This window comes from Thermobia domestica, chromosome 3 (genome assembly GCF_964235325.1).
Source record: "Thermobia domestica chromosome 3, izTheDome1.hap1.1, whole genome shotgun sequence".
Classification (NCBI taxonomy): domain Eukaryota; kingdom Metazoa; phylum Arthropoda; class Insecta; order Zygentoma; family Lepismatidae; genus Thermobia; species Thermobia domestica.
In genome coordinates, this window is record NC_137456.1 from 330852432 (window position 1) to 330873013 (window position 20582).

The following is a 20582-nucleotide window of genomic DNA, read 5'->3' on the forward strand; positions in this document are numbered from 1 at the left end:
TGGAATCTCGTGACTCGGTTCAGTAAAGAAAAAAACTCTACATCATATTTCGGAAAAGCAAGACGACTCCATATTTTCTGTCACAAAATTGCGGAAAAATATGGAAATTTCCTTGCATTTAGAAATATACTTTAGTCTGTATACAAAAAGGTGTATGTATTCACGACACTTTTTCTATGTAACAGTAATACAACCAGAGTTAAGTCTACATGTACAGAGATCAGAAGAAGGTTTTCAGAGAGAAAGCAGCAGGCAGTCATTTGGGAAGGGCAAGGAGGATAATTGTCCCCCTGGGTTTGAGAATCACATGCTATTCAATAAATTGTATACTAAAATACTAATTCAAAACGTAAAACTCTTATGTTGATGGACAAACTTACTCCTACCTGGCAAAGTCTGGAATAACGCTACTGAAACGAAATACTTAAAGATTTAAACATAAAATAACAGGACTTAGTAAAAACAAATGGAAACAATATATTTTTAAATCTCTCATCATATTTAATTCTCAAATGATAGTACATGAAATAAAAAAGAAACGACCAGTCTAGTCAATATTCCGTTTATAAACTGACAGTGAGTTCTTTTATGGAAGTCAAAAATTTGCTACGGATAATCCTTAGAAGTATCATGTTGCTGTATCTTCTCTCGCTTTCCGCGTATTTCGATTCAATTTCTGGATTAATTCCAGCAAAAAACCTGAAATCAGAAACAAATATATTTCGAAGCTGGAGAAAAATAGGCAAAACCTATTTTTATTTCTTTCAAGCTGTAAATTAAGTTATGTAACTCTGAGCGCAATATCATGCTTAATGGTGTTTCTCTTATCATCATATCATTATATTTTCCTTTCCTGTACGATTTTTTAAGACAAACTCTTATCTGTTACATAAACAATACTATGAATTATTCATATACACTTGCATTAACTATTGTATAAATTTACTTAAGCGTTGATTAACACTAACCATTCTCATTTGGCACTATTTCGCATCCGTGAAGCTGGCACAAGAACGGTGGATTAAGATGTAGTTAACATATAAATAGAAGTCTCGAAAACAGATTTGGATTTGTGAAAAACGATTAACAATTTCGCACCATAAAAGGTAATAAGAAATAGTGTATTATAATTAGTATTACAGATTTCAGCTTATAGTGGTATCAAACACAAGAAGTGTGTTTTTGTTACAAAGGGAAACCATATATGTCTGGGTACATAGATATGGACAACATTCATATAATTGAACTAAATGGATGAGAGAACCGAATGAGTAAAACCGTGCATTTCACGAACGTCCAATGTGGTGAGATGGTTGCACGCCACATGTAATGTGTAACTGGTTCAGAATACTTAAGCTCTTACCAAAAAAAAAAAAAAAAAAAAAAGACTTAGTCATTTAGGTTGTTGCAGTGAAAAGGAAAAGTGTTGCAACGTTCCTGAACTCAAAAACAGCGAGGACGACCTCACATTTTGGCCTCCAGAAGTGTAGAGCGTTTAAGTGGATCGTTCTGTGGAATTGTAATCATCCATCGCCACGCTCACAGTGTATTAAGTTCTATTCACCGTAAGTGTTCGGCACAAGATGTGGAAACTTAGGTCTTATGGCCAAGTAGCTACCCATAAGTAATTTTGCTCCGACAAATGATGTGAAGCCACTTTACTTGGTGTATGGAGCGACGTCACTGGAACAAGCAACAAGAGAGAATCGTTATTAACTTGAACTAATCTTGTATATGTCAGTCATATAGTAACTGCCGAAATTTTCGACAGGAACTTCCATCTTCATTAAAGCACTAACCACTTAACATGTTATCCATCCTTGAAGTACAGAGATATGGGTTGAATAGTACAATATATGTTTATTTTCACATGGAGTTAACAAAGCAAAAAAGTGCCTTATATGTGTGAAAAGAGGAACACAAACACTAAGAACCACACAAGAGAGATTCCTCTGGGGGAGCCATAATATGTACTAATATGTTACTGTATATAGTAACAATTAATTGTTACGTTAAGTAATTAAAATGTTAATAAAAGGACAAGTGTCATTTATTAGGGTATTTATTAAAACCGTTATTTTAGATGATAACAATATAGAAACAAATAATATTTATAAAATTATGATATAAGACATAGGAAGTATAGTGGTTGGAGTTGTATCAAGGAGAAATCCCTGATACTTTTGTGTGTTTTTAAATGTTACGTAGTCCTCCTTTCACGACAATATGTTATGCAAAAGTTTATTAGCACAGTGCATATTCACAAACTCAGGCCTCCCTTCACGACTGTTAGTCCTGGTTGGTTTATCCTGGATGCAGATTGAATATACCAAACTACACTATTAGCGGGTGTAGGTTGAATGATGATAATTGATTTAAAACGCCAGGTTTTATATTATCACCAAAACTATTTTGGATTTAGAAAGGCACTGTTTATGCTGGTTTCTTTTTATTATATGGAAAATATGTTTTTTTTTTCAATTTCTTTCAAAATAATCACCTTCAATTTTTTTATCTTATATATTTTGACACCATCACCTTGAATATACTTTGATACCATCATTTTGAAAGTTTTTATCTAATATATTTTGGTGCCACTGGAAAACCATTTTGCGTACTAGTTTTTTATAGGACGTGTTTTTTTTCTTTTCCGTGGTTGGATCGTATTGTTAATTTTGTTCTTTAATAGAACTTTCACAAGGAGACATCACAAAGTATATGAGTGTATAATAATTTTAAACTTTTCATCGTTTAATGATTTTGGGAATATAATACAGTGGTAGAGCGTTCACATGTAGTGCATGGGGTCCTTGGATCGATCCAAGCTCGCGGAAAGTGAGCTTTGTGTTAGACAAACACCGTGTGGGTGGGTTTTCTCGGTGTTCTCCCGTTTTCTCCCACTTTCTTCAGTCCACAATTTCTTTCATTTCTCCTCATCACTGTCTTCTTTAGCCTAGCCGGCATAACAATGGGATGTACAACTAAAAAATTTCATTTCATTTACTTTTATTTATTTGTTGACTTCTTTGTTCAAATATCAGCAAACGACTTCGTTTTATGAAACCTTTTATTTCATAAAATTATAGGCAGAAATATGGAGAAACTATTGCATACGTATTCTGCAGAAAGCACGCGTGCTCACCGGAAGCTCTGTTTTAATATTGCAATTTATTTTACGTTATACATACATATATATATATATATATATATATATATATATATATATATATATATATATATATATATATATATATATATATATATATATATATATATATATATATTATCTTCTAATCTTAAAAATTTGAAGTGGGATCTACTAAAGTTAAGACATCGTTTTTATAAAGGCGAATCATCTCACTACTGAATCAGGGTCAATTATATAAACGCACTAAGCAACGCTATGCTGTAGAATCAAGATAGTTAAAATTAATGGACTTTGATGCTTGCCTCATCTAATATTTTGGAACATATTAGCCCTATCTTCAGCGAAAAGTTGTTTATAATGAAACCCATGAATAAGTGCATAAATAAGTAAAAGCCACAGAGATTGTTTTTGTTTATTAAAGGAAACAAATAGGATATCTAATTAGCTTGAAAACTCTCAATGCTATCATGATGATTTCATGTGGGTGTACGTAGAAATCAATGTTTTTTCCATAAATGTTTTTTGGAGCCACCGCCTGCCCGGAGCTCTGAGAGTGCCCCCCGAGAGGAGATCAAAATAATGTAATAATAAATAGAGTAGTACCGGGATTTTAAAACTTCCACAAAAGTCTGAACGCGCCTTCCCTGTCAAAAATGAAATGTGTCACAACATAAATAGGTGTGTCCCTAAAAGAAAGACTATTACTATGATAAACTATGTTTCATTTTTTAATCATTAATGAAAATATTTCATTAATATAATGATGACATATATAAAATATCCAGACAGACGTATGTATTGGTCATCAGTTCAGAAATGTGAAAAAAATATAGCTAGTAAATGTTTATGTGAAGAACTTTCAAGCGAGACAATGGAAGAAACAAAAACATGCTATTCATGAACATTTTGCAGTGGACTTGTGTGCCTTTTCAGTGAAATCACTTTTTATATACACAGATTGTTATTTGTCAACTTTTATGTAGCAAGCTGTTTAAAATTGTAATACCTTTATTAAATGTACTTTTACTAATGTAAATATTTTATAATTTATGAGAGTCAATTCTGAGGATGTCATCACTTTCATCCCATGGAAGGAATGGCAAACCACTATGGACTCACCTCGCTCAGGCATCTTCGGATATAATGTGCCTTTAGGAAGATCACCACATCATCGTCGTCATCATCGGAGAAGATTGCAAATTATTTGTCAGTTTGTCTCAGGGTACTGGCATCAGTTGATGCTAAGTCAAATATTCCTCAATTGCATGCTGGCAATAACTGATGCCAGGTCCCTGGGACCCACTGGGACCCAGAGAGAGCAAAATTGATAGTTTTTCCGACTTATACGTCTAAATATTAATCTGAATACAACATGTCGATTTGTTTTCAACGCTGGAACATATAGCATGCAGGGAGAGGTTAACACTGGTGTGCACAATGACATTGTACACGCTGACTATACCTTTTAATGTTATTAGACGGTGTTAATAATTATTAATTGCGATAAGTCCGATATTTATGAGACAATTAAAAAATACAAGCAGAGAGGGAATTTAAATAATAAAAACTGCTGCATTTAAATATTCAGAAAAGTCAATGGGATAGTTCACTATGTAATATTAAAGAAGAAGGGTGCAGATTTTAGTACGCGTGTTGCATTATAAAAATTTTCTTTTGTAGGATATTTTTAAAAATAACCGCACCTCCCTAGGAAAGCGCGCCGCGCAGTTTGAAAACCCCCTGGATTAGTACCAGCAGTGCCTCCCGGAATACTAAGTGTGCCCCCTGGAACATGGTTCCTGAAAGAAGGGATGCGCACGAGACAAGCCGAGACAGGATTTTCCTGACAAAATTCGAGTCGAGACACGGCTCCGGGAAGGGATTTATTGCCTTTTCTTTACTTTATCTTCCAAATTATAAGAACCATGTGACTAATTTTTTTTATTTTCATTTATTAATATTATTTGTGTTTATAACATTTAAAAATTTAAAATTGTTTACAATATCAGTAGAAGAGACAAGTTTAGGAAATCTACTTACGTGTAAATTTAAACTGTTTAGTGGTGTAAAAGTATGTGGACTTACTATACCAGTTTTTCCACATATTTACTTGTATAGAACATATTGTAAGTAAATATACATTTATGGGTACTCTCTAAATATAATGAGATATTAAAAAAATAACATAATACCGTTCAGAATATACATTTTGAAGAATCCTCTGGACATAACAGTAATAATATACGGAGATAAGAAACGAATTCACCTTTGAAATCATAATATAGTAATAGAATTCAATTTTCTTTGTTTGTAAATAAATTCCCGGAATATTCCCATTTTGGGGAATCTTCCCGGGAATTTTCCCAGGGAACATTCCTGAAAAATATATTCCCGGTAATTTACCCATCACTAGCTGCGACGTCATCGATGATAACTTATTTCAATGCAACTGTTAATATGGATGTTTACTTTCACAAATGAGATGAGTTGATGGATTTTATATTAATTTATAGTCATAGGCCTACATATTGTTTGTTAGTCTTGAGAGAATAAAATTCAACGTTCCAAATTTTACTATAACTCACTTATAACTCTACACACAGAAAAGGGATTAAAATATACAATAGCTTATATGTTATAGGTTAGCAGTTTAGAATCTAGCATTTTTTTGCGTAAAAAAGCTTATTTCTGAAGTCCATCTACCCTATTTTTTTCAGAGGTTGTTGCCAACACTGTCTATGAAATATAACATACATAACTTAACTCGTTTGTTTAAAATCAACCTAAATGTTACGAATCTTTCGTGTAGTATGAATGTAGTGTATAAATGTGTTCCATAGGTGGCAGCACAGTAAAAAAATAGAAATGTTGTGCAACAAGGAGAACTACATCCTAGTCTCTTACAAAAGATTCATAGTAGTATAGCTAGCAGAAAATTCTGTTGAACACAGACACACATAATTCATGTGTTACTTACCATGTTAATATATTTAAGAAGAAATTCTAGGTACTCGCAGCTGAAACAGGAAGTTTTTAGGTATTGTGTACACACCCTGGTTCTTGTGCACACAATACCTAAAAACTTCTTGTTTCAGCTGCGAGTACCTAACAAGTAAACCTTACGTTTGGGTGAATCGAGTTGCTGACTGAGACACATATGAGAAAGTAGTACTAAATATGGTCAGTATTTCAGTGAAGTTTTAGGTGCGAAGCTCCAGGGGTTTAGGAGATACAGCTACCAGAACATCACATGGAAGTACAGAATAGTCTTCATACAGTTGGAGGTAAAAGCTCTGTAAGACCTCTTGTAACGACAAAAGGTGAATAACAAATATATCGGTACATATTAGGACTAGGGGGAAGTCATATAGTAAGGGTATACCTGACGGCGGCCATCTTGAAATCCGCCATTTTGAATTAAGGTTAAGTTTTTAAAATAGGAATAGGGTCATGTGATACATGATTTAAGGCGCAAATTCAATCAGAAGAACAATGGTGACGTTAATTTTGATTTACGCGCAATTGATAAAAAGTTACAGGGAAATTAAATATTATTGCAGTATATGTATTAGTCCTTTACCCCACCTTGTAAATTTTGTGTTAATGATAATAATTAAATAAAAAGCAGGTGGATAAATATTAGGTCTATGGTAAGAGTTGCCTTGATGGCGGCCATGTTCAAATCCGCCATTTTGAAACAGACAAAAGTTTTAAACAAAACGCATAACAGTGACACCTTATTAATAGCAAATTTTACCATAACTCCAACAGTATAACCATTTTTGCTTTATCATTAACCAGCATTTGTTATCGCATAAACAAGTTGCTAATTTAAGGAAAAATGACCAAAGTGGAATTGAGTCATAATTGAACTTGGGTCTTTCTTCCAGAAAAGTCCTCAATTAGTACAATCAGTATGTAGTTCAGAAAAGAGTGCATGACTTGCACAAATGCTCTGCTCACAGTGAGCACACCTGACAAAGGCAATCGAGTTACACTTGACACATTTGTCGTTAACAATTCCGTCAAAGCAGTAGTCGTAAGGAGCGATCCATTTAATTTTGCACTGGTTAATGATAAAGCAAAAATGGTTATACCGTTGGAGTTATGGTAAAATTTGCTATTAATAAGGTGTCACTGTTATGCATTTTGTTTAAAACTTTTGTCTGATTCAAAATGGCGGATTTGAACATGGTCGCCATCAAGGCAACTCTTACCATAGACCTAATATTTATCCACCTGCTTTTTATTTAATTATTATCATTAACACAAAATTTACAAGGTGGGGTAAAGGACTAATACATATGCTGCAACAATATTTAATTTCCCTGTAACTGTTTACCAATTGCGCGTAAATCAAAATTAACGTCACCATTGTTCTTCTGATTGAATTTGCGCCTTAAATTATGTATCACGTGACCCTATTCCTATTTTAAAAACTTAACCTTAATTCAAAATGGCGGATTTCAAGATGGCCGCCGTCAGGTATACCCTTACTATATGACTTCCCCCTAGTCCTAATATGTACCGATATATTTGTTATTCACCTTTTGTCGTTACAAGAGGTCTTATAGAGCTTTTACCTCCAACTGTATGAAGACTATTCTGTACTTCCATGTGATGTTCTGGTAGCTGTATCTCCTAAACCCCTGGAGCTTCGCACCTACAACTTCACTGAAATACTGACCACATTTAGTACTACTTTCTCATATGTGTCTCAGTCAGCAACTCGATTCACCCAAACGTAAGGTTTACTTGTAAGTTTATTCGTGGTCTCAAAACATGACATAATTATTTTTAGAGAAGCATAAAGAGGTGTTTTATACCTATGCTTCAAAATTATAGGAAAATATAGAGGATTTACTAAGCAATGAATAACTACATCCGGGGAGGCTATGACGCAAACAGCGTCATTAAAATATTTGAGGGGTTAAAAACCTTTATAAATATGTTTGAGGGGGTGTAAAAATTAATCGAAAATATTTTTTTTCATGGAAGAACACTTACGGATAGACAATTGAGGGGGTGGGCATCACTGTTTACATGTTTGAGCTGAAGTTTTCAATTGAATATTGAGATGGCCAAAATATCCGGATAAGGAATTTTTGAGGTAACGGATAATATGGAGATGACATATGACGAATTATATCCGGATAATGAATGATATCTAAATTACGGATAACGGAGATTATTTGCGTGACGAATAAAATAATTATTGATTATCTGGAAGTTAATTATTGGTGACTATAAAATAATTGCGAGATAGCGTTGTTATGGGGCGTTTACACTTGGTCGATTTAGTCGCACGACTAAATCGACTCGCTGCATTTGCCACATAAATCGAAGCAACTAGGCCGAATCAGATCAATGGATGTGTTCAATTATTTCAACCACAGAAAATAGAACGTCTTTCAATTCAGTTGCCAGTCGATTAGTCGGCTTCGATCAACAAGCGACTAATGGGGCATTTACACTTAGTCGATTTGCGTTCGATTCAGTTGAATTGACGTCACTTTCAACTTAATCGACCGTGTGAACAGGACTTCAACTTAATCGCTTGTTGAACGAAAGCGACTAATCAACTAGGAACTGAATTGAAAGACGTTCTATTTTCTGTGGTCGATTCTATTTTCTTCTGCTATAACACCGCAAATTGTACCAATTACTTTTTGCTTGGACATCTTTAAAATTGCCAGTCGATTTCGAATCGACCAGAGGAGAGCGAGTCGACAAGCAGCATTCAATTTCGGTTGAAACAATTGAACACATCCATCGATCTCATTCGGTCTAGTTGCTTCGATTTAGTCGCAAATGCAGCGAGTCGATTTAGCCGTGCGACTAAATCGACCAAGTGTAAACGCCCCATAAGTTGAAGTCCCGTTTACACGGTCGATTAAGTTGAAAGTGACGTCAATTCAACTGAATCGAACGCAAATCGACTAAGTGTAAACACCCCATTAGGGTTTTTAAAATTGGTTATTAAATTCAATTTGTTTATTACAAAAAATATAGGATACTAAGTTTCAGAATATTATATATATTCAGTGTTGGGCACGAGTCGTAACGTGGGTTCCTGTCACCACGGCATGGCGCGTCCTCAGGTTGCGAATCGAGGAGAAAGCCTCTAGATATAGAGGTTAGCTGCGAATATACTGAATAAGCAGTCGCCGACAGCCGACTAGGAGTTAGTGATGGGCAGGGGAATATTCCCGGTGGGAAGGAATTTAAAAATGGGAATATTCCCGGGTTTTTTCCCTAACCTATAAATTCCCGGGTAGGAATTTATTTCCAACTGTTTACTTTATCTTCCAAATTATAAGAACCATACGACTAATCAGTGTGCGAATTGAAAAATTTTCCCAGGGGGGGATGAATTTCACCCATATGCGCACCCAGTCCTCCCACACACACACACACACACACACACACACACACACACACATATATATATATATATATATATATATATATACTCTAACAAGTACAAAACAGTTGAGATGTGAGATCTTTCATAAATTTTCACTCAAGTAATATTTAGGTTAGCTACGCAAAGTAAGAATTGTTCCCTTTTTCTATCTTATCTTTATGTCCATTTAAAAATACTCCAGAGGGGGAAAAGTTATCCCTGCCAGGGATAAAATTTTTCTTCTCCAGGGTGGGAAAGATTTTTGTCAGGGGGAGAAATCCCTGGCATCCCCCCCGCCAATTCGCACCCTGCGACTAATTACTTTATTTTAATATATTATGATTTACTTCTAGGTTTTAAAGAATTTGGAGGTTAAAAAATTTAAAATTCTTTGACTGTACTTTATATAACTAATAAGATGATTTTTTAACCTCCATTTCCATTTGCACTAAAAAGTAAGGTAATTGTTTAGTATTTGAGGGCCAAAACTAGCAAAAACTAGGATGATTTACGGAAGAAATGAGTTGATAGTGTTGTTCAAGTAGTCAAGAAATTATCGAACACAATTTTTTCAGGGCAGTTAGGGATTTGCACAAACCGTAAAGGTAAGTGGAAGTGATTTATGTGAGAAAAGAAAGTGAATTGTTGGTAACGAAGATATAAAACATCGTTCCATGTGGGGCTCTAACCCGCCTTCACTCACTAACGCTCGCTGTGACGATTTGCAGACTCTTTTTAATTATTTAACTCGTTTTATTCCACATAAAGATGAGTTCTGCTCGCACTATAAGTTAGTGGGTGTCACTCAAGGTATTGCAATCAAATTACACCATGATTTTCATAGGAAAAGTGGATTAACCTAGGGGAAATGACAACATTATTTCTAAAAAAGAAAGTTTATTACATAACTAAGATGGTAATATACAACAACATTTAATTGAATTATTTTACAAAAGTAATCTGATATCTGCCTCTTCATTAATATTTGACTTCATTAATATAGATTGATTAACTGATTGGACATTCAAGTATTTAAGTTAGAAAAGATGGAAGTTGAATTACGAGTATGCGACTTTTAGTTCTTAGTCGTGAGAGTTTTACTATCGACTGATAAATCATTTTATAGTGCTGCGTGACATATCATTTCTTGAACTTAATATTGGATTTGGTCATGTACATACCTTGTATAGAAGTCTTCTAACACCTTGCAACTTGGCGTCCTGAATATCTGAATTACTATTCTCCTAACCACAACGTCGTAGGTCGTCCGAATTAATCTTTTAGACCTTGAGATCCCTTTTTATTATTTTACGAGGTCTACACCCAGGCCTCACATCACTCATCATATCCTATACGTCAGATTCACAAATATGGAAACTTGTTGCTCTTTGCATTCTGATTGGCTATTAGCAAGGAACCGCACCCAAAGTATATGGCGTGATCCAGCACACACGTGGATGGCGTGACTGTTACCGCCGGAAGATTTCAATAACAGGATTTCTAGAATTATCCACATTTATCTATGACCTGTCCAGAGATTCTTAACTATTAACCAAAATTTCCGCAAATGCGGGGTCACGTTGACAAAATCGTGATAGTTTATCCTGTTAGTAACCAAGCATAACCTTCAACAAGTAAACATCCTACGAAGTTTTGCGTAGTAAAGCGACACTAACTTCGCCTTCGAGGTTTTGCGTATTTCCTTTCGCTGTTACTAGCCTGTAACAAGCTAAAAGAGAAAACCGTCCTGTAAACGCACACTAATCCAAAATAGCCTTTTTCAATTCCTTCAATAAAGAGCAATGTAACCATATTTTGAATCCAGCGTCACATCGCTCTGTAATGCTGTTTGAATTTCATGTTGGTAATGTAATTTAACGTATGAAACTATAAAACCACCGCATCGGAATAGAATATCGCAAAAAATTACTTGCAAATGCTGGCCCCCAATTCTAAACAACAGCCAAAATTAGCAAAGTATTAATTTACGAATGATGAAATGGAACCATTTTGTAAAGTAATTTAGAATTATGTACAAATAGAGATGAAGTACTATTAATAAACCCTGAACCACCGTTAGTAATATACGTCGGTCTGTCTCCTCTCTCTGACTCGAATTTCTGAAGAGGTACTTGGACTTCTCTTACATGTGAATTAACGCATGAAATTTCGAGAAATAAGCAGGAAGAAAGGTCGTGTGTGGCAATGTTACATGCAAAATTATAAAGATAAGAAAGAATCTTGCAAATATTGTGAACATACATATTTATGCGCAAATGTTGACAAAATTGTTTATAACATTTAAAAATGTAATATATATAATGTCATATAATATAATATAATATCAGTAGTAGAGTCAAGTTTAGAAAAGCCACTTACAAGTAAATTTAAACTGTTTAGCGTTTTAAAACTATGTGGACTTAGTATACCATTTTTGAAATACGAGGCCTGTCTAAAAAGTATCCGACCTTAATTTTTTCCACGCAAAGTAGTGATTCTAAGGCGGCGCCACCGTGCACGGTGGAAGGAGGAACCTTAATGTGCATGCTTGAATTTTTTCACCGCGTTCGCGTGTGCCAATCGTGAGCTGGTGGTCGCGAAGTGAGGTGCTGTTGGTAGTGTTCGTCGGATTTAGTGTTTCTCGCAAGATGACTGAACGAATTGAGCAAAGATACTGCATCAAATTCTGTCAAAGGCTGGGTGATTCTCAAAGCCAAACAATTCGTAAGATTCAGCAGGTGTTTGGAGAAGATGCGATCGGTGTAACACAAATTAAACAATGGTTCAACCGATTCAAAGATGGCCGCAAATCAGTCGAGAGTGAGCAGCGTAGCGGCAGGCCCCAAACTGCTCGGAATGCAGCTGTTGTTGAGCGGGTGCGAAATTTGGTGATGGCAGATCGCCGTTTGACAGTGCAGGAGATTGCAGAAGATGTTGGAGTGAGTAAAGATTCTGCAGATGCAATTTTGCGTGACGATTTGAACATGAAACGAGTGGCTGCTAAATTTGTACCCAAGTTGTTGTCTCAGGAACAAAAAGACACCCGTTTTGACGTTGCACAGGACTTTCTGGACACCACCAACACTGATCCTGGATATCTGAATACCGTGATAACTGGAGATGAGTCATGGGTGTACGGGTACGACCCAGAAACAAAACAACAATCGTCTCAATGGAAGCATCCCGATTCTCCAAGGCCGAAGAAAGCGCGGCAGGTGCGAAGCAAAATCAAGGTGTTGCTGACTGTTCATAGAAGCTTCGGACAAGGACTGATAACTTGGCACGACCTCAGCAAAAGAAAATGGACATGAGATTTGGAACATGGAATACTGGGACTATTTATAGGGCAGGCGCGTTAAAATCCGTAATGAGTGAGTTAGAGAAATACAGGATGGACGTAGTAGGAGTTCAGGAAATTAGGTGGGAAGAAAATGGATCTGTGAATTCCGGAAATTTTACGTTCTTTAACGGGGAAGGAAATAAAAATCACCAGCTAGGAACAGGGTTTTTCGATCATAAACGAATATTACCAGGAATTAACCGGGTTGAATTTGTTACTGGCAGACTTTCTTTTATTACTCTTAAGGGACGGTGGTGTGATATTCTTGTCTATATCCAGATAACTTCGTTCTGGAATACGCTATAAGGAAAATCAAAGATAGCAATCCGGGCCTACAGTTGAACGGTATTCACCAGGTTATGGGATATGCTGATGATGTAAATTTAATAGGGGATGATAGGAGAACAATACAAAGAAATGCAGAGATCTTATTAAACGCTTGCAGGGACATGGGTTTAGAAGTAAATGCAGAGAAAACTAAATACATGGAAGTGCGTCGGGACCGGAATACAGCAAATTATAGACGCGTTAAAATATTACATAATACGTTCGATAAAGTGGATAGTTTCAAATATCTAGGATCAATATTAACAGAGGAAAATCATATTCACGGAGAAATTAAATGTCGACTAAAAGCAGGGAATTCGTGTTACTATTCGTTTCAAAATCTTTGTCATCGCGAATTCTGTCGAGGAATGTGAAGCTTAAAATGCAGAAAACAATAATCATGAATGTTGTTCTGTATGGCTGCGAAACATGGTCACATACTCTGAGGGAAGAACATAGACTGAAAATATTTGAGAACAAGATCCTAAGACGAATATTCGGACCCAAGAGGAACGGGAATGGGGAATGGCGGAAACTTCATAACGTGGAACTACACAATTTATATGGTTCACCCAACATTGTTAGGGTCGTCAAGTCTAGGAGGCTTAGGTGGGCGGGTCATGTAGCTAGAATGTAAGAAAGTAGAAACGCTTTCAAAGTCTTGGCAGGAAGACTAATCGGAAAACGACCATTAGGAAGACCTAGGCGCAGATGGGAGGACAACATTAAGATGGATATCGCAGAGATTGGAATACAAAGTAGAAACTGGATGAAGTTAGCTAAGGATAGAAGTCAGTGGAGAGCTTTTGTGAACGCGGCCTTGAACCTCCGGGTTCCATAAGCCATAGAGTTAGTTAGTTTAGTTAGTTAGATGGGCACTAGTCGAGCTAAAAGTCGACTCGAATCGAATTCAAGTCGAGTCAAAAGTAATTTTCTCGAGTTGATTCACTGTTTTTGAGGTCGAGTTTGATAAACGGCTCGCTCGTTCAGCTTCTCTTAACTCGTTTTGAAATCATGGTCTGATTAGACTGGAAAGCGAAAGCCATGAGAAAAGTAAGCAATATTGTGGAATATTGTTAGTGTTGCTCATGAGAGGAGACACTGCTCGCATCTCATTTTGATAACGTTACAACAGTTTTTTATAATGCAGCCTCAAATGTCGAGAGCACAATAACAATATATTGTAATTCTTAGCATCAAGGTTAAGAGTTGCACGGTCAAAATTTTGAGCCCAAACATAAGTCCAACCCGGGTAGTGATATCAACTGGCTCGAACCGGTTCAAGTCAGTGAACAGCTCGAAACGGCTCGGTTGGATGAGCTATTGACTTGAGAGGGCTCGGTTTGGGTGAGCAACCAGCTCGGTTTGGTTCGGCTCAGGTAAGCCATCGGCTCGAGCCGGCTCGCTTGAGGTGAAGCAATCGCTGGGAAGGCGTGATATGTAAGCGGTCATTCTGTTCTCAGGTCTGTGGTGAACAAGCCTTGAGCTGACCCCTTAAACCAATTGCACAATTAGAGTATGCACAGATCATACAACATGATCAAATGGATCAAATTTTGTTCGCTAGTGGTCACATATCGCTTTAAGGAAATTACTGTAAAACTGGATCAATTGGTTTCTGGTATCTGGATTCTCGTTTAAAGAAATCCTTGATTTGAATGTGTAGAAGACTATTACTAATGTAAGATCTTGTACAGTCAGGTGTACATTTCCAAATACATTTCTTGTATAACTAGGGGTAAAAGTGAATTTGGAAAGTAGAAGGGCGCATAACATCACGCCGTATGCCTATCTTTGCCCATTGTAATTATTTTGGAAAATGGAGGGATCCCACTGATATTTTCTGGAAGCAGAACCTAGTGGAAGGGTGTCCCACTACGTTCCCCCTCACTTTTACCCTTGTGTATAACTATCTTGAATAATAAATGGATTAAACCAGTGTTTAGTAGTTTTCATTGGTTCAGGTGGGTGGGTGGTTGGGTCCCTTGCCCTTCCTTTGGCTATGGCCCTGGTACTCTAAATCATCTCCTTAACTTCAAAAGCTTTCTATGCATACAGAAAATCAACTGAAAAAATAATATATTTGCTCCTACTGCTTGTTGAAACTGAGTCAAACAAACTTGCCGAGAATACACCCGGGACCGCACTATAGAAGGCAAGTATATTCGCCATTTGGCAGCGAAGAGGTAGCATTTCTTGAGTGTGAATGATATTAATAACTACTATCAACTTGTATAATTTGCGTCATATACTGTATATAAGGAAAAGTTGATAACAAAGTAATGCGTTACATTTAAAAGTAACTTAACCAACTGATTCAACTCTAGACCATGTTTCTATCAAATTATGTTTTGATATCAATGAAATATTTTTATTTTGCTTTTATTGTGCCCTATTATTCAAAATTACAAAATTTCTAGTCAAAAACATTTATAATCATTTATGAATGTTCATGCTTACGCTGTAAAACCTGAGAGAACTTCGGTGTGTCGTTGTTTCCCAAATTCATACTGATTAAACGCTTTCATTGATAAATCCAACACAACAGCAGGATTAATTGTCATTCGTATAAACTTTCTCCAATGAAAATGTTCAAATCAAGGCACTACCTAAGGATTTAAAGATAAATTATAAAACAATTATTTTGCCTGTAGTGGGTGCGACACATAGACTCTTACGAGCCTTCTCGGTTGGTTGAGCTGATGGTTCGGCTCACTTCTCAGTTTTGCTAGATAGTGAATGAGCTGTGAGGTTAACCGCTCGAGTCATTGACAACCCCAAACCCGGGACGATCAGTTTTTAACATGTTTGGCTGGCACCTTATAAATTTTAACAATTTTTGGCTCGAGCCCGAATAGTTGCTCCTCCGGAACTCAAACCCAGAACCTCGTGAACGATTCCTTCCTTGCTTCCTAGACTTCTCGACGACCGAAGCCGGCAGTTAACCAGTAAATAAATAATATAATTTTTAGTATTCAGATATGTTCATAAATGTTCTATTATTATTATTATTATTATTATTATTATTATTATTAGTAGTAGTAGTAGTAGTAGTAGTAGTAGTAGTAGTAGTATCATTGATGATGGCATTATGTTGAGAAAAACTTAAAAGTCGTTTCATAGCCCGTAGGTGAGAAAGGGAGAAACAAATATTCCCTTTCTTAACCAAGAGGACAAACAATTGTTCACCCACAGAGTAGATATATCAAATTCATCTGGGCGCCATTTCTGCACAGTCAGAGGTACCCTAAATATACTCCTACATGTTTATGACAAGTCAGGTAGCCACTCTTTTTATTTTTCTTTCTCTTTGAATAGTCGGTATTGTGGGCATCTTGAATTGAACGAGTTCGTTTAGGAGCTGGCGGTGGACATGTGTAATATACCAACATCCCCAAAGACCAGTGACCTTGCCTTTGACTCGATCGTTTCCAACTTCATTGAGAAGTTACCTTCCACCACTTCCGTAGAATGATTCAAACATAAATATAAATAAATGAATGTATATGGGGTTAGAAGCGAAAACGAAAAAAGAAAACGAACGAAAGCAAACGAAAATAGTACGTAGTATTGTGCTGTTTGGTGGGACAAATAGCCTGCCAATTCCCCTCAGAACGATTTACTTTCTTGTTACTTAAGTAAAATACTTACTTAAAATATTTTCATTTGCTTGCATGTTTTATTGTCAATAGCGTACCCACGATAAATTTTGCATAAGTGGTGTAAACACTTCCCAGTACTTATCAATAACTTACGTATCAAATAATGATTCGTATTGATTTCTGAGGGAGGGAATAAGGTAGCTCTGTGGTAGAGTATTCATCTCTGGTGCGAAAGGAGCCTGGTTCGATCCCAGGCCATGCGAATTTGTGGCTGCCAACACGATGTCCAAGGGTTTACTCAGGGCGCTCCTACACTTTCATCCCAGCACTCTCCATAATAATACCCTTTCTTCATTCAGTCGTTCCGTTTAATCTAAAGGGGTATGTAAAGCTAAAAATATTTTATTTATTTATTTATTTATTTTCTACCTTGAGAACTCTGAGTTACATAGCTTTGTCAGACAATAGAAAATGTTGATAGTAACAACACTTTTCACATGCTTGTATCCTTGATCTATTCCACTTTGCTATAGGAGATCTGTATCAATACTTTTGTCAACATTTTGTATATTGGAAATTTGTCATTTTTTTAAAAACAGAAATTGCAAATTTATTATACCTGCGTGGAGTGTATCGAGTTCTGATATTTTATTACCCTAATATTTTGTATATGAATACGACATTGAATTAATACAGGAGGAGGGAAGAGAAATCCATTTCGCATTAGAGCTAATTTAAAATGACGTCGTTTTCATCTTTATTTTATTTAATACGTAGTACATATATGATTGAATTTATGCTTTATTTACAATAATTTCTAAAATAATTTGCAGCACAAGTCACTTTCACTTTTGTCAACTATTTCCCTATTTCTACTTGCGTGATTCACTCTCCACCCTAAATATACTATCTGAAGTCTAGAGAGAGATTGCATTCCTTTAAAAACAACTTGAGCGGAATTTCAGCCACCACTAATTCTCCTAGACTTGACGACATGACAAACGTTACATTAGTAAGTTAATATTAAACAAGTAAAGATTTCGAAAACCCCTTGAAAGTGCACACCCCCTTTTATTTTGAACACCCCCCAAGTAAAAAAATTCTGGCGTACTTACTGGCGGCAAGGACATCGTTCACGAGGTTCTGGGTTGTTCCGGATTTATATTTCGTAGGAGCATCACACCCGTTGCCAGAGGGGTTCAAGGGGTGAACCCTCTTCCAAGGTTAACTGACCCCCTAGAACTGTGAGTAGTGATAATCTGTGTTTGAGAATTTAATTAAAACATGAGCTTGCTATAGAAATTAATTTGGTTATCAGGATTACTTTACCTCTTTTATATATATATATATATATATATATATATATATATATATATATATATATATATATATATATATATAAAACTAAGCAAATCCTTGAATTGATTTTAAGTTTAACGTCTCTTTCAGCGGCTGTGCTATGCGAGATACTGATTAACGGGATGATCTACCTTTTCTCGGCACAAAAATTTTTATATTGAACCTTATGGGGGGAACATGCCTACCGAATTTCCTCAGTTTCTAAGGAACTAGGTATCTCTAATGGGAAAGAAAATTTTTGCAGCATTCTACAGAAGTTTATTAACGGGTTGAAATACTTAAATTGTATATTTGTCTGCTAGTTTAGCAGAAATAAATTATTAAAAAATAAATAAATTAGTTTCTTTTTATACAAATTATAATATGTCTAACTTTGGAACCAATTATGGTAGAAAGATCAACTTTTTTTTGTTTTATTCCTTGAGAAGAAACGACTCTAATAGTTTTAATCTTAACCATGTCTGATACGCCAATTAAAAAAATAGTATTTTAATATAAGTATTAAAGTCCACCTGTCAAGAAGTTTGACGAGGGTAAGGCATCCGCGCCCACCCTTTTCTTTTGTTTTCGTCCCGAGAGATATGAAGGGACCGTTTTCACAGCAGGTGTCAATGCGAATGTAAACATCCTGTCCTCACGTTCAATAGCCAAGTTCGGCCACTTTCTCTCTCTTTTTCTCTCTCTCTCTCTTCCGAGGAGAGAGAAAATGGTGATCAATTATTTCTGATAGCCAGATGATAGACAAGCATTCTAAAATGCCTTCGAATTCCAAAAATGTATCGACCATAACTTTACCATCTGGTTATTTTCAGGAGGCAAAAGTTATATTCTTATTCTTCTTCTTCTTCTTCTTCTTCTTCTTCTTCTTCTTCTTCTTATTATTATTATTATTATTATTATTTGGAGTAGAGTGCAAAGCCACGAAGATACAAATGGCTCCATTGGCTAAACATACACATAGCTGCCCCCATTCAGAACATCCCTTTGTGCGTTAGAAAACATGCTATAACAATGCGCCCCTCCCAAAAATCTAATTCAACTCTTATTGACCTCAGTAGCGCTTACTAATAGCGTAAATGCTATAAATCAGGCATTTGCAAGTAGGAACAGGGATGAAGACACAAGTGGTTCGGATCCTACGTTAAGCTGTAGGTCCCACCCATAGGACGTCATCATTCTGAAAGTATGTTCTTTTCTGCGTATCCTGCTTCTTGTTTCAACTCTTTAGGATAAATCGAGACTAACTGACAGTGCGTAGTCTTAGCGGGGTAAGCGAGGAAAACGAAAAAGTCAAAGAAAACAGGGCTTTGCTCCCTTGTCCCCATATAACAATGCACAGTATGGACACCGTTCCAAATGGGTCTTATAGGAGCTATCATGGCAACATATTTGTATAAGACAATTGGTGTGTGTCGTCTGCATGGTTGTCTGGGGACAAAAAAGAGCAAACATGTTTTTCAATACATAAATAAATAAAAGAAAACGTGCATTTTTCAATTCCCATATACTCGTCCTAAGAAGGCGCTTAGCGCAACGAGCCTAAACTTTAAATGCTTTGAAAGTTTGTTCTTTTTTGCATATTCTGCTTCTTGTTTCAACTCCCTAGGATAGTGATGATTTCAGGGGTGATTCTGGGGGGGATTCTCCCAAGAGCTACGAAATTCACCCTCGGGTGCTTGAGATCTTCGCAGAAATTTCTGTGGAGCACGCAATTTTTAGTCGCTTTCGCCCCTGTGCGTGGTGCCTCCGGAGGAAATGATCTGAAATTAACACTGCTATAGGACAATTGGAGATTGGCTTACAGTGCTTAGTCTTAGCGAAGTAAGCACGAGAAACCAGAAATATCAGAAAAAACAGGGCTTTTGCTCCGCTGTTCTCCCGTGAAAATGCACGGTTTACATACAATACAGGTTGGATCTAACAGGGCTATTTAGAGAACGTCTTATAGAGCATTTGGTGTGCAGTGTTGTCTGCGGACAAGGAAGCAAAACCGTGTTTTTCATTAAAAAATGGAGTATTTTAAATTTCCCTCGCCCCCTCAGGAGACGCTTCTTCAATGAGACCGTATTCTGCCTCTTTCTCCCATTCTCTAGGCTCTAGGCCAATTAGGACTGACAGGCATTTGAGTAGGTCCATTACTTGGTTGGCTAGTAATTAGCCATCATATTGGCTGCCATATTGGATTTAGACAAATGTTCTCTCATGTTACCATGTAAAATATGTCTTGTCGTGATGAAAGCTACCAGAAAAAGTAGGTTTCGTTTAGTCCTGAGGAAGTACGCTACATCCTAGAGTAATGCGTGTATATACGCATTTGTAACTTTGTACAGTTAATCGTTAGACTACAGTGTTGCCAGGCTGTAAGATTTCTAAGTGGCAATAAACAATGCCATATTTAAA

At 36.3% G+C, this 20582-nt stretch overlaps 1 protein-coding gene across 1 annotated transcript in view; it reads right to left on the bottom strand.

Annotated features, from left to right (window-relative positions):
• Positions 1-495: 495 nt before the first annotated feature.
• Positions 496-20582, bottom strand: part of LOC145681212 (uncharacterized) — a 107559-nt gene continuing 87472 nt past the window's right edge. The window contains exon 3 of the mRNA XM_081752746.1: positions 496-699. Within this exon, the coding sequence (XP_081608872.1) occupies positions 564-699 (136 nt within the window). The 3' untranslated portion in view covers positions 496-563. The remainder of the gene's footprint in view (positions 700-20582) is intronic.